The 13,117-nt window shown below is 44.6% G+C and overlaps 1 protein-coding gene across 1 annotated transcript in view; it reads right to left on the bottom strand.

Moving 5' to 3' along the window:
- Positions 1–12,463, bottom strand: part of HEXB (hexosaminidase subunit beta) — a 202,616-nt gene extending 190,153 nt beyond the window's left edge. The window contains 2 exon segments of the mRNA XM_033929284.1: positions 12,092–12,105; positions 12,107–12,463. Coding sequence (XP_033785175.1) covers positions 12,092–12,105; positions 12,107–12,355 — 263 coding nt within the window. The 5' untranslated portion in view covers positions 12,356–12,463.
- Positions 12,464–13,117: the final 654 nt, after the last annotated feature.

Below are 13,117 nucleotides of genomic sequence, written 5' to 3'. Positions count from 1 at the left end.
CTAACCTAGAAACAAGATCGGAAATGGGTTCAGAGATTAATTCAGTGCAAAGATGCAACTGGAACACTGTAAAGACAGCACAGAGGGTCACCAACTTGTTGAGTAACTGGGGTTATTGGAGGGATTTATGTTTACAGAAGAACAATGTAATTACACAAAAATATCCAAAAGGTGAATTTTTTTGTCACCAAAAAGATTTATTATATAGTATCACACCTATGACAAAATTTTTTTAAAAACACTATGTTGAAACGAGCCTTAGAACAAGCAGGATAACTTAATCCATGCCAGACAATCAAGCTAACCGGCTAGAGTCCAATAATCACAGGCTCCTCTTGTATCCGGGTACAACTGCAGCAAAACAAACAAAAAAATAGCCTAACAACTCAGAACTCTGAGGGAAAAAACTGCAATTCACCTGAGCACAGAGGTATACAATCTATAGCACCATGCTACAGAACAAAAATGTTTAATATTTAATGTGGTAAAAAAAAAAAAAAATCAAAACTACAAAATTACCAAAAAACACAAAACAAGCCAAGTACTTAGCTGCTGGCAAGAGGATTTCACTTGAAGAGCTGGAAATAGGAGAAGCTTCCCTTAAAGCACCAATCTTCTAGCAGTTCACACAATTAGTCCACTGCTGTCTTCATCACACACCCCCACTCCCTTTTTATGTTGTATTACCAATCCCATCAATTTCTCTAAATTTTTTTCATTATTTCTCAGATCTTTTTTTATGGGAGGCCATAGTGATTAACTCTCCCCTTAGAACAGTTTTTAAGGGATTCCCAAATCGTAATAGGAGAATATTGATTGATATTATCAAAAAAAATTCTAATAATCTGCTCTATCTTCTGAACTATTTTAGGATCTTATAACAGATTATTTAATATCCAGTACCGTATTCATAGCTTAAAGTGTTAAATCTACCCATATTGGTGTATGATCCGTCCAACTGGTTTCCTCTTATTTTAGCATCTATTAATTTACTTCCCAATACTTTGTCCAAATATATCATATAAATACATCGATATACTTTATGGTGGGGGAAGAATAATAATATATGTAAAGACCACCACCCATCTGATAGGAAACAATTTAAAAAACTTCTAGAAATATTAAACCTATCTTTTTTAGTTCTATCATCTTTATTACTCGTAGAATCCCAGCGAGGATCCAGAACCAGATTGAAATCCCCTCCCACCAACAGTAGTCCTTCTTGATTTTTCAAAATTATACTCAAAATTTCTTCAAAAAATTTCCCTTGGTTAATATTAGGTGCATACAAATTTACCAAGGTCACCTTTTCCCCCATTCAACTCCCCCACCCATATGATCCATCTCCTTCCGTCATCCTTCCATTCAGCCTTTGTAAGAACTTTGGGCTCCTTTTATTAAGCGGGGTTAACGCACGCGACTTTTCATCACGTACTAATCCCCATGCTGGCCTAAAAACTGCCGCCTGCTCAAGAGGAGGCAGTAGTGGCTGGCGGTTTAGCACGTGTTAAACCGCTAGCGTGCCTTTGTAAAAGGAGCTCTTTGTTTTTTTTATCAAATATTCCCATTCCCTTTCCTTCTTTCTTTTTCTCCTTCTTATTAGAAGCCCAAATTCACACCAGATAATCTTTAAATTGAATCATCCTTTCTCCTTTTTTTTGTAAATGTGTTTCTTGTACATAACAAATATAGTTCAATCTTTTCATCCCTTTTAAAAAGAAATGGCGTTTTTGAGATATATTAAGTCCATTCACATTCAAACTTCCCAATCTTATCTTACTTCCATTCATTCTTTCAATAACTTTTTCATTTTATTCTCTTCAACCTTCCTATCCATACAGATCTTACACTTTTCCTTTCCAGGTCCTCCTTAATTCCCCAACCCCTCTCCTCCACCAAATCCCATCCCCACTCCCCCTTTTCTTCCCTTCCAGGAAGACTTCATGCAATTCTCTCATCCACCTCAATATAACTTATCAAATTTTAAACTTCTCCCCCCTCCCTCTCAACATTCACACATCCCAATCACTCTTCTCCACAATTATTCCTAATTATATTCAGTGCTTCATCTGACTTATTTAAATGAAGAACTTATCATTTACTCAGTTCCAGTTAACTACTTTATATCATAGTCATTAATCTTGCATCAGTCTATCCATCCGACAGGGACCAACACGCCCTTAGATTCCTGCCCCAGCCTCAATTGTTGTTCCTCCTGTTGCCTTTTCTTAGATCTAACAGTAGACTCCTGCCAGCGATACTTTTCCAATTTTTGTAGTGCTGTTGAACCAGTAGCCAGCCCAGTCGATTCCATCAAGCCCTCCTTACATAAATAATCCTCCGCTTAAATCACAGATATAACTTTCTTATGAGTACCATTTATTGTTATCAAAAGGCCAAATGAAAACAGCCATTTATAAACGCAAATTCTTCTGTTTCAGGACTGTAAGAATTGGGTGAAATTCCCTCCTCTTCTGTAGTGTAATAGCACAGTGTTCTTCAACCAACGGTCCGCAGAAATTTCCTGCCGGTCTACAGGGCCGGCACGTGCATCGGGCCTGAGACAGTATTCTTCAGCCGCCGGTCTATGGTACGATCGATGCGGCGTTGTCTTTGTGCCGGCTCCCTCTTCCTCAGTGCTGCAGTGCACAAAGCCATGGGCAGAGATTCCTACGCATGTCCTGTGTCTGAACTGGAAGCCTTCTCTCTGATGTCACAATGTCAGAGGGAAGGCTTCCAGATGAGGCACGGGATGGACGAGGAGCCGCTGCCCACGGCTTTGTGCACTGAGGAAGAGGGAGCTGGCCCAAAGATAACACCGGGGTGGAGGGCAGAAGGCAAGGCACAGCATGGAAGGAGGGGACAACAATGGTAGGGGGAATGATTTTATTTTTTAATTTAGTGATTGAATTGTGTCAATTTTGAGAATTTACATCTGCTGTCTGTATTTTGCACTGTTCAGGAAAAAATGCATTTGTTTCTATTTCTCTGGGGTTGTACTGCATGCAGAGTCTTGCATCTTAAGGTTTTTTTTGTAAATATTAGTACAGTACTTTTAGTTTTTGGTCCTGCATTTGCATGGGGTTATCTGTATTCTGGTAGGAATGAATATTGAGAAGCATACAGTGTGCTTCGTGTAGTTTTAATTTTGTGATTAACCATTATGTGTTGTTAATACAATTATATTGTGTATGTGTATATATATATGGAAAAAATGGTGTTACAATTAGTATTATTATGGGGTGAGGTCTGGGGCGGAGATGGGCATGGTCTGGTCCAAGACTTAGCCCAGTGTTCTTCAACTGCCGGTCCACAAAATAATTATTTTATTTCCACCGGTCCATAGGTGTCAAAAGGTTGAAGAACACTGTAATAGCAGATAAATCCTGAAATATCTCAAAATTATAAGTCTGCCAGGTTACCATACCCAATTCTCTGGCTTTACGGATCAATCGCTCTTTATCTACAAAATTATGCAGGCATACAAGTATGTACCGAGGGTTCTCAGACAATCTGGAACCGGCCATCCTGTGAGCCCTGTCTATTTTCACTGTGGCTAGGGGAGTCTCTTCTGAACTCTCAGATGTTAGCATAAAGGCAAATATTTCCTACGCCACTTTCACAAATTTTGCTGCCGAGATCTATTCTCCAAATCTTCTATACGATTCACACAGTCTTTCATCTTGCTCACCAACTCGCCACTGCTTCTCCCACTCGTTCCAACAAGTCCGCCAAATCCTGCCTTATTTCTTTTACAGCATCTTTTATCTTCCCTTTCACCGCAGCTACTTCACTCTTTATTTCTAGGGCCCACTGCTGAATTTCTTCCTTTATGGCCAAAACTGCCGGGTCTCCATGTCTCCTCCGAGGCAGAACCGTTCGCTCCGTTTCCTCCTCCGATGCACTCTCTCCCGACTCACATGGCGTCTCTTGGGCAGTTCTTGGTCCACACCGAAGGCCACCTTTCTCCTGCCCTCTTTCCTGAGAGCGACTCTCCTCAAGCTTTTTGTTCGCCGGCATCTTATCTTACAATTCTCCAAAGGCTCTTCAGATACTGTTTTCCTTTTTTTCCGCTTGCACTTCACATGGAAGGGGGTACGGAGCCACCTGAGGTCAGTGCTCCATCCTCAACCCACCATCAAGATTAGTGACATCACCGGAAGTCCCATTTCCAATTGTGAGCATTCCTAATGTAACTATAGAGGTGGTAAGAGACAAACAGCAAAGTAATTGAAAAGGAAAGGTCATGGAATACTCAAAGGATCCCACAAATGACAAAGGATGGAAACCATACAGCCATGTCAGTTCACAGCACCAAGAAAACAACTTTTTGGATTTCTAAGGGACATGGGGAATTGGTTGGGGGGGAGGGGTTGAAGCAGTTGTTCACTGATCCGATCCGTGGGCGATCCGAGTACAGGCGACCGATTCAGAACGTGCCTGCATGCAAAGCAGGCTGACCGGAGGTATGACCACACGGATTGCTGAAGAGCGATCCCAGCGCATGCTGTGGCCCACTGTAGCCCAGGTCAGGGCTTCAATGGTACTCTCAGTGGTAAGCCACCCAAAATAACACCCAGTCGTGTGGCCCGGACTGGAGCCACCCTGCAGGACCGAACTCCACACAGGAATAAAAAGGAAAAGAAAATCAATCAACAAAAGTCACTACAATTTTCCTTTCGTAGAAAAATAATATTAAATTTATTTCCTTATTGTCTCAAGGTGAGTAGTCTTTCAAAATAATCGCCAAACTTGTCAGAATGTTCTTAATGAAAGCAACACAAAAAGTAGCAAACAAGGAAAGCAAATAACAGCACCAAAATAAAGTCTTTAACTTGCTCTCAGCAGTGCTTCAACTTCAGCTGTGGCAGAGAGTTTAATTCCCCTCAGTCGCAGCCCTGTCTGCTCCCACGCAGGCAGTTTCAAAATACAAACATAATACAGTTCATGGCACTCACTCCACACTGGTGCCCAAAGTCCACACAAGCCTCTGGCCAGTTCCACTCACTGCCAAGTCAGGAGAGTGATAGGTTTTGCAAAATGAAGTCTTTAACTTGACTTGCCAATTCATCTCCCCAAGAAAAATCACTCTCTAGCTTGCAATCAAAAATAGTTCCTCAAGCAGTACAAAACAAACAAATTTCACTCACTGCTTGTGGGTGGAAGCCAAATCCACCTGCATAGTTTCCACAAATTCAGGGTCATATTCTGTCAGGCTTTCCTCAACTTCCATGGACTGATCTTCTGGCAACTGTGGCTCCTCTGCCTGACCAGCCTCAACCAGCTCCATTGGAATAGGCTTGTTGCACCTGTTTGGCTCCAGAGACTCTCTAGGGAGAAAGGGCTTCAATCTCCTCCCTAGTTGGCTTCCCTTCCTGTTCTCAGTTACAGGTTTAAGTACCTTGGGGCAACGCCCTGCTGTGTCAGCCCTGGCAGTGTTCCAAGGACCTCTTGGGCTCCCCCGGTGGACAGAGTTATTATCATTGTCAGGAACTGCCTGTACCTTCCCGATTCCTCCCCAGGATTTCTTTCTTTCTGCTTTTTCCTCTGTCCTAACTGGGACCTGAGCAGGGAGAATACCTGGCTGGTCACAATGCGCAGACCATCTACTTTGCCTGTAGATGATCTGCGCATGCGTTTGAAGTCCGTGCTTTTTTATTTTACTCATTAGCCCGTGGTTTTAACCCACGGGTTTAAAGCGGGTTAAAACCATGGGCTCACACTGCAGGAAAGGGAGGCAGAGCATTAGAGTACAGAGGCGGCAAAAGGCAGGAGAATCGGGGCTGAGCTGGGTGGCTAAAGGAAGGAAAATCGGGGCAGAGAGCAGGGTTTTAGCACAAGCAACTGGTCCTTACCAGTTGCTAGTTCTTTAGAGTAATGAAACTGGATTGGTTATTTTTTTTTTTCACTCTAAAAAAAAAGAGCATGGGACATGAAGGCAAGGCCAACCGCCCCCAAGAGCGCTGCACCACCACCCTCACATCTCTCACCCCTACCCATACATACAACCACCACACAGGTCCACAGTCAAACACCAGCTACTCTCCCACAACCCCACCCAACATCCCCCCTCCCCTCCAACCTCAACCCTCCCCCCTGAGAAAGACTTCCCCAGAGCCGTCCCCAAAAATCCCCAATACAAAAGAAAAAACTGAAAACAAAAAGTTCCACTCCCAAAAAGCGGAGCAACCTATAAGTCCTGAACTGAGCTCTCAGGGACCCACAGTCTCCCAAAAAGACAGTAACTACCCATAGGAAAAGAAAATGCAACCATCGGTGAAACAAATCGGCGGAGCAGCCCAATCCAAACAAACCCCAGCAAGTATGGAACAGCAGAGATTCCAAACAAAATGTATTGCTGGCGGCCCCAAAACAGTCCTAAGCAGGAGACCAAACCAGAGCAAAAGGTCGCCAGGCAGCTCACTTCCACACCAGCCAGCCGAGTCTAATCATCACTCCCCTCCATAGCTTAGGTGTTCAATGCCACTCAGAGAGAGGAAGGCCACAGATAGAAGAAAGCTGATGACAAACTGCCTCATAGGGCCGGATCAACCTCCTGGGCTCCCCCGTCAGCTACCGCCGGCATGGAATACAGATATTTCTGCGCCGCTGCTCGATCAACAAAGGTGTGAGGCTTCCTCTCTCTCCAAATGTGCAGCAATGCTGGGTATACCAGTGCAAACCTCACCCCTCTTCTATGTAGCGCGGTGCACAGGGGAGCCATTTCTTTACGCATGGAGGCCACATGAAGGGAGTAGTCGTTAAACAGCAACAGTTTCTTGCCATCATAGTCCAACTGACCCACTTTCCGGTAAGCTTGTAGAATAAGTTCTTTTTCTTTCCAGTTAAGATAGCCAGCAATCGCAGCCCTAGGACGGTTATTATTCCCCGAGCGAGAGCCCAGGCGATGCGCTCGCTCACAGATAAAGCCAGTCGGCGGTACCTCCAGGCCCAACTTAGTCGGTAGCCAGAGTTGAAAAAAGTGGTACAGATCCTGATCAGCCCAGAGCTCTGGGAGACCCACCACGCGAAGGTTGTTACGGCGTTGGCGATTCTCCTGCTCATCAAGGCGGTCAGTCAGCGCTGTCACCTGGGCCTGCAGTGCGACCAAACTCGAGCGCTCTGAACGTACGTGTGCCCTTGAGCTCTCCGGTCCCCGGTCTCCTAAACCCAGCTAAACTCCCGCTAAATCACTGCCCGATCGGCAAAATTCTCTCCGGAGACCTTCTTTAAGTGCTGTGCGCGAGTGCAGCCCCGGGAGCGGTGCTTTGTGTCCGGCATGCTGGTGTGTTCTGCGAGGCCGCCGAAAACCAAGTCTGCTCTCTCTGATAACAAAATGGCGGCGGCGCTGACTCCGACTTCGGCCCCAGCACAGTGGGGAGAGTGGGCGCAGGAAATTTCCCGCCTGGTGTCGGCAGCCTTAGAAGATCGGCTCCATAAGCTTCAGTCTGCAGTGGAGTGCATAAATGAGCATTTTGAGATGCAGGCAGGCTGCATTGCGGCGGTGGAGCAGCAGGTCTCTGGATTGGTTATAAAATAAGACCATGATAAATCATAGGTTTCCAGCAGAGTTTGTTTGGGTGGATCATATAAATAAAGTGACTCGTACAACCCTAGCTATCTTACTAGGGGCTAGATCAGGGGTCTCAAAGTTCCTCCTCGAGGGCCGCAATCCAGTCGGGTTTTCAGGATTTCCCCAATGAATATGCATTGAAAGCAGTGCATGCACATAGATCTCCTGCATATTCATTGGGGAAATCCTGAAAACCCGACTGGATTGCGGCAAGGAGGGACTTTGAGGTCCCTGGGCTAGATTCACTAAGCAAACCAATCGTGTACTGATCGGTTTGCGAGCCCTTTGCGACCCGATTCAATAACCTGTGTTCTAATCCCGATCCATGCATGCAAATGAGGGGAATCGGCATGCAAAGCAAGAAGGATGTGATTCATTAAACTTTCTTCTGGAACACCGACTGGCTGGCCAATCAAAAAACAAAGGTATTACCACATTTGCTGTAAAGCCTTTACTTCCTTCTGACAATATGAAAAATTTTCAGCTATGGCTCTGCCTTATCTCACTGACAAGAGACTGAAGCACTTCAGCAGAATTGTCAACATTATTTCAAAATCAAAATACATCTTTGTCATAAAATGCCTGTTTCTTTGTGTTTAATATTTCCAGAATTGCTAGATCACCTTTCCTGTAGAATTTATACAGCCAAGAAACTTTACAGGCAGAGACAGCAGCAGCTGAACAGCCTGTTACTATGCAACAGATCATGAGATCAGATCTGCTCAGTTTACTTCTGTCAGCCTTCAGTTCTGCTTATGTTTGGATTTCTTATCACTTTTGAGCAACCAGAGATTCTCTGTCTGTTCTATGAATTCTGTTACCTTTTGAACCTTCACCACCTCAGTGCATTTGAAAGGTCACTTTGGTCATCCACAAAACTTAGGGCTCCTTTTACTAAGCCACGCTAGCAGGGTTAACACGTGCGACTTTTCATTACTCGCTAACCCCTGCGCTGGCCAAAAACTATCGCCTGCTGAAGAGGAGGCGGTAGCGGCTAGCGCGCGCTATTACGCTCGTTAAACCACTAGTGTGTCTTAGTAAAAGGAGCCCTTAGAGACTTGAAGAAAGCACAGGTGTTTTATTTAGCATATGCTGACTCCTGAGTAGAGAGCTGCACGGAAACGGGGATGACGGGGATCCCGCGGGTTCGTCTTCTCCCTACCTGCCCTGCCGCAGCACACAGCCGATCGGAAGTCTTTCACGACGTCAGCGCTGACATCGTGGAAGTCTTCCGATCGGCTATGTGCTGCGGCAGGGCAGGTAGGGAAAGGCAGTGGCGTACCAAGGGGGGGGGGTGTGCACAGCCGGCCAGGTCTCCTTACCTTTGTGGCGATACCCCCAACCGACCAACAACAGGCCCAGTCCGACAAACCTCCCTGCTCTGTAGCTGCAAATTTAAATTACCTTCTTACAACAGCTTCAATACTCCAGCTGCTCTAAGAAGGTAATTTAGATTCGCAGCTACAGGGCAGGGAGGTTTGTCGGACCGGGCCTGTTCTGTTGTCGGGGGGAGGGGCGGAGAAACGTCACGAAGGTAAGGGGCAGGGAGAGAGAAAGGGAGGAAATGTGAAGTGGAGAGGAAAAGACGCTGAAAGGACATGGGGAAGACGGACGCTGAAAGGACATGGGGAAGACGGGGGAGGGGGGGAGACGGATGCTGAAAAGACATGGGAAAGACGAAGGGGGGGAAGGAGGACGCTGAAAGGACATGGGGAAGACGGGGGGGGAAAGAAGGACCCTGAAAGGACATGGGGAAGACGGACGCTGAAAGGACATGGGGAAGATGGTGGGGGGGAAGGAGGACCCTGAAAGGACATGGGGAAGACAGGGGTGGGGGAAGGAGGACGCTGAAAGGACATGGGGAAGACAGGGGGGGAAAGAAGGACGCTGAAAGAAAATGGGGAAGAGAGAGTGGGGAGAAGACGCTGGCAGGGAAGAAGACAGAGATGCCAGACTATGGGGAGAGCGGAGGGAAGAAGATAGGTGCCAGACCAATTTTGAAGGGGGGAGAAAGGGAGAGGCACAGTAACAGAGCAAATGGAAGACGCAGAGAGAAGAGAGATAGTGGATGGAAGGAATTGAATGAGAACACGAGGAAAGCAGAAACCAGGCAACAAAGGTAAGAAAAAAATTATATTTCTTTTTGCTTCAGGATAAAGTAGTATATTATTAGTTGTGTTGATAAAAATTTATAAACATTAGATGTTCTGATAGAAACCCGTTTACAAAGTATGTATTCTTCCCAATTAATATTTCCAAATTAATAAAGTCTTTTTGCTTATTTGTAAATGGGCTTCTACCAGAGCCTTTAATTCAGTAGCATAATTAAATGAAATAACATTTCTGAAGTTTATAGGGACGGGCGGGGATGGAAGGGATTCCTCGTGGGGACGGGTGGGATTTCTGTCCCCGTGCAACTCTCTACTCCTGAGCCCCAAGCTGGCAGCTTCAGAAGTGCCCAACCAGGAAATTACAGTGATATTTATGCATTTTCTGGCTAAACAACTGGATACAACTTCTCATTTGTTATTTTTGCTACATTTTCTTAACAATCATTGGTCCTAAGCTTGCACTTATTATTGGTTCAGAGGTTAACCTTATAGTCCTATAGGGAGCAGGACACTTATCTAAGCCCTGCAGTATTTCTATCACATGTCCAGAAGGGCAAAATACAATATGGTTTTCTCAGCATACACAGTAAGAAGCTAACACCCAAGCTACAACACCCAATGTAGGCAGGCTAGATCATGAGATAAGTCAGGTCTGGAATTAAACATAATTCAGCATTTTATTAAGGGGAAACTTAGTTCAAGACTCAGGAAAACCAGTCCGACTCCTTCATATTCATTGTCCTTGCTATAAAATTATTTTCTAATATAACTGCAGATTCTCCCTCTTCAAACTTGACAACATAATCTCTCAATCTAAATTAAATTTTTCACTGAAAAAGTGCTTTGTTTGAGGTACATGGAACAAGGAAGAATAAGATACAGCAATAGACAACTTCCATCCTTCAATGCCACACACTAGTTATGTTTTCAGGATAGTCCCAAAGAACGTGTATGAAATGCATGTGCATAGCTTGAAAACCTGATCATCTTACTGCACATAAGGACCAGTGCTGCCTTATCCTGCTCCAAATATATTCAGTTCATTTAGTCTTACTTCGTAGGCTTTAATACAGATTGTACAAAATTTTGGTAGTACTTTTCTAGTCTATCAATACTCAATATATTTTTTGGTGTCATAGCCTCCAGAATGGAACAAAATGCTCCATATTAGGTCACACTGACTGGTGCAGAGGCATTATCACCTCATTTTTCTTGTGCAACCTAGCAGAGCAAACTGTTTCATCGTCTTAAATGAAATCTTGAAAATCTTAGAATTAACTCCACACTTTCAAACTGCTGTGTACCACCCCTGCTCCCATCACTCCTCCTACTCCCCTCCCACCCCAACATGTGTACATACACTACTTGACAAACATTAAACAGTGCAGGAGACTGAGCCAACATGCATTTAGAACTCCTACAGCACCCATAAAGGCTGGAAGAACACACCTTCAGTTGTAACTCCACCCTGCAAGCAGTATTACAGTTCTCTGTTTTTATTATCACTTTCTTGATGGTTTTTAAACCGCAGACACAACTTAAAGGCAAAATGTGGTAACAGGTTTGATTTTAATAAATTATTCTCATAATGACTTCCTTGGTGGTAATACTTGTTATATCAAGTGCTGGATAGGCAGGCAGTATATTATAGTTAAATTTTGTAAACTGCGTTTTCCCTGGAGAAAAGTTTTATTCATGGAATGCAATGGGGTTCTGGATCTGCTTTGCAGTAAGTTATGTTGACATTGTAGAGAGGTTAGCAGAAAATCTAGGTCAAAATATATTCTGTAAGGAAAAAAATAAAACGAGGACCAATCTAAGAAAACTTGAGCAAGTGCTCAGCTAGGCAGTTGAAGTCAGTGTCAAACATTTTTTCATTAGAGTGCAAAAATGCAAGACGAGCAGTATACAACAGCATGAGATGCTATCACCCCCTCTGCTTAGACACTGTCAGCATCTGACCTAAAGAATAGAAGCACATCATGGATGTCAATCAATATTTCACTTTGTTGTGTAACTTCCTACAACATCTATTATTTTTGTTTATAGCACTAAATATTATGAACAAGATAAGTTTTAATAGAAGCAGCACCCTGTGCTTGTACCAGAATCAAACCCCCCCCCCCCGGAGGACGGTTAGAGGTCCCCGCAAAGCACTGCAGTCTACAATGCCCTTTCCAAACCAGGAACTAGTGCCTTCTGCAACCTCACAAGTCATGAACACCCCAGTATAAAATCACTAGCCAAACTGCTGCTATATAAAGAAAGAACCACCCAAACAATAATTTGCACCTAGTGTCTGGATAGAAAAGCAATTTTCTGGCAACGAGTTATATCCGCAATTCTTCCAGAATCCACCCCCCATTAAGGTGATGTTCATCCCTCCCATGAATTCCCAAGCACAGACCTACGGAAGGCGTTCCTGCAGAATGGAACAGGAGGCTCCGGCGTAGGAGCCCGGCCCGTGCTCAATCGTGAAAGCAGAAGTCAAAGCGAAAGAATCCCCAGAAAGCTTCACCAAGCGAGGAAGGGGCCACAGAGAACCCCAGGAGGACTCTTCCGATGTCAACCGCTGCCGCTCCTCTTCCTCCTCCTCCCTCCGCATTTGTGCCCCAAATAGGACCTCACAGGCAGAAAGGAGCAAAAGGAACGAGCAGCGGAAGCTCCGCATGGTCACGAGAACTTAAGAACCGAGAAAAACTCGCTGCCTTCCACAACTACTGACTGTTACTAAGAAGATCAAAGCTTGTCGGTGAAATAAGGAAACAACTGTCAGCTGATCTTTCACGTCACATGACGCGCAGCGGATGGGCGCCAGAGTAGGCTGGACCCTAGGAATTAAAAAAAAGGAGGCGCGAGAGCTGGCGCAACGGCTTTTCGTTCATGAGCGCGAGCGCAGGGTGGCCATTTGGTCAACCTGAGCAGATGCTAGGACGGAGCCGTGGCAGCGGTGACACCAACAGGCAGACTCTCTTATTACACTCCACTACTTTCTGTTTAGGACCAGTAATCTTCTCCAATTTAAATTGGGGGCCAGTTTGGATCCATATGATGTCTGGGTATTGCTGATCAGTGAGTGTCAAATGATATTTTCCCCACTAGCCTTGTCTTCAAACTTTTCAGTGGATATATCCCCAAGGAGGTCTGCATTTCCAAATGCTTTTTCTTCAGCTATTTTACTTGAAGCAGATGGTTCTCCTCCCCCCCATCTACTCTCTTTCTGCAGTGATCTTGGATAGAAAGGTAGAACATAGCAGAAAAAAAGCCAGAATGATTATAAGGGATGTTCCACTGGCTTTCTTATTTTTCCTTTGGGGTGCTTTTCTTCATGAATTACTTTCACTGGTATCCAGTTCCAACTCAATTCTTTCCTGAGTACTGCAATGCTTTAATGGAGCAAAAGAATAATGTAGGTGCAATTGTGAGGGTGGAT

The sequence above is a fragment of the Geotrypetes seraphini genome, chromosome 1, assembly GCF_902459505.1.
Source record: "Geotrypetes seraphini chromosome 1, aGeoSer1.1, whole genome shotgun sequence".
Classification (NCBI taxonomy): Eukaryota; Metazoa; Chordata; class Amphibia; order Gymnophiona; family Dermophiidae; genus Geotrypetes; species Geotrypetes seraphini.
Note: the sequence above shows the minus strand (reverse complement) of the source record. Positions and strands in the feature narration are given on the sequence as shown.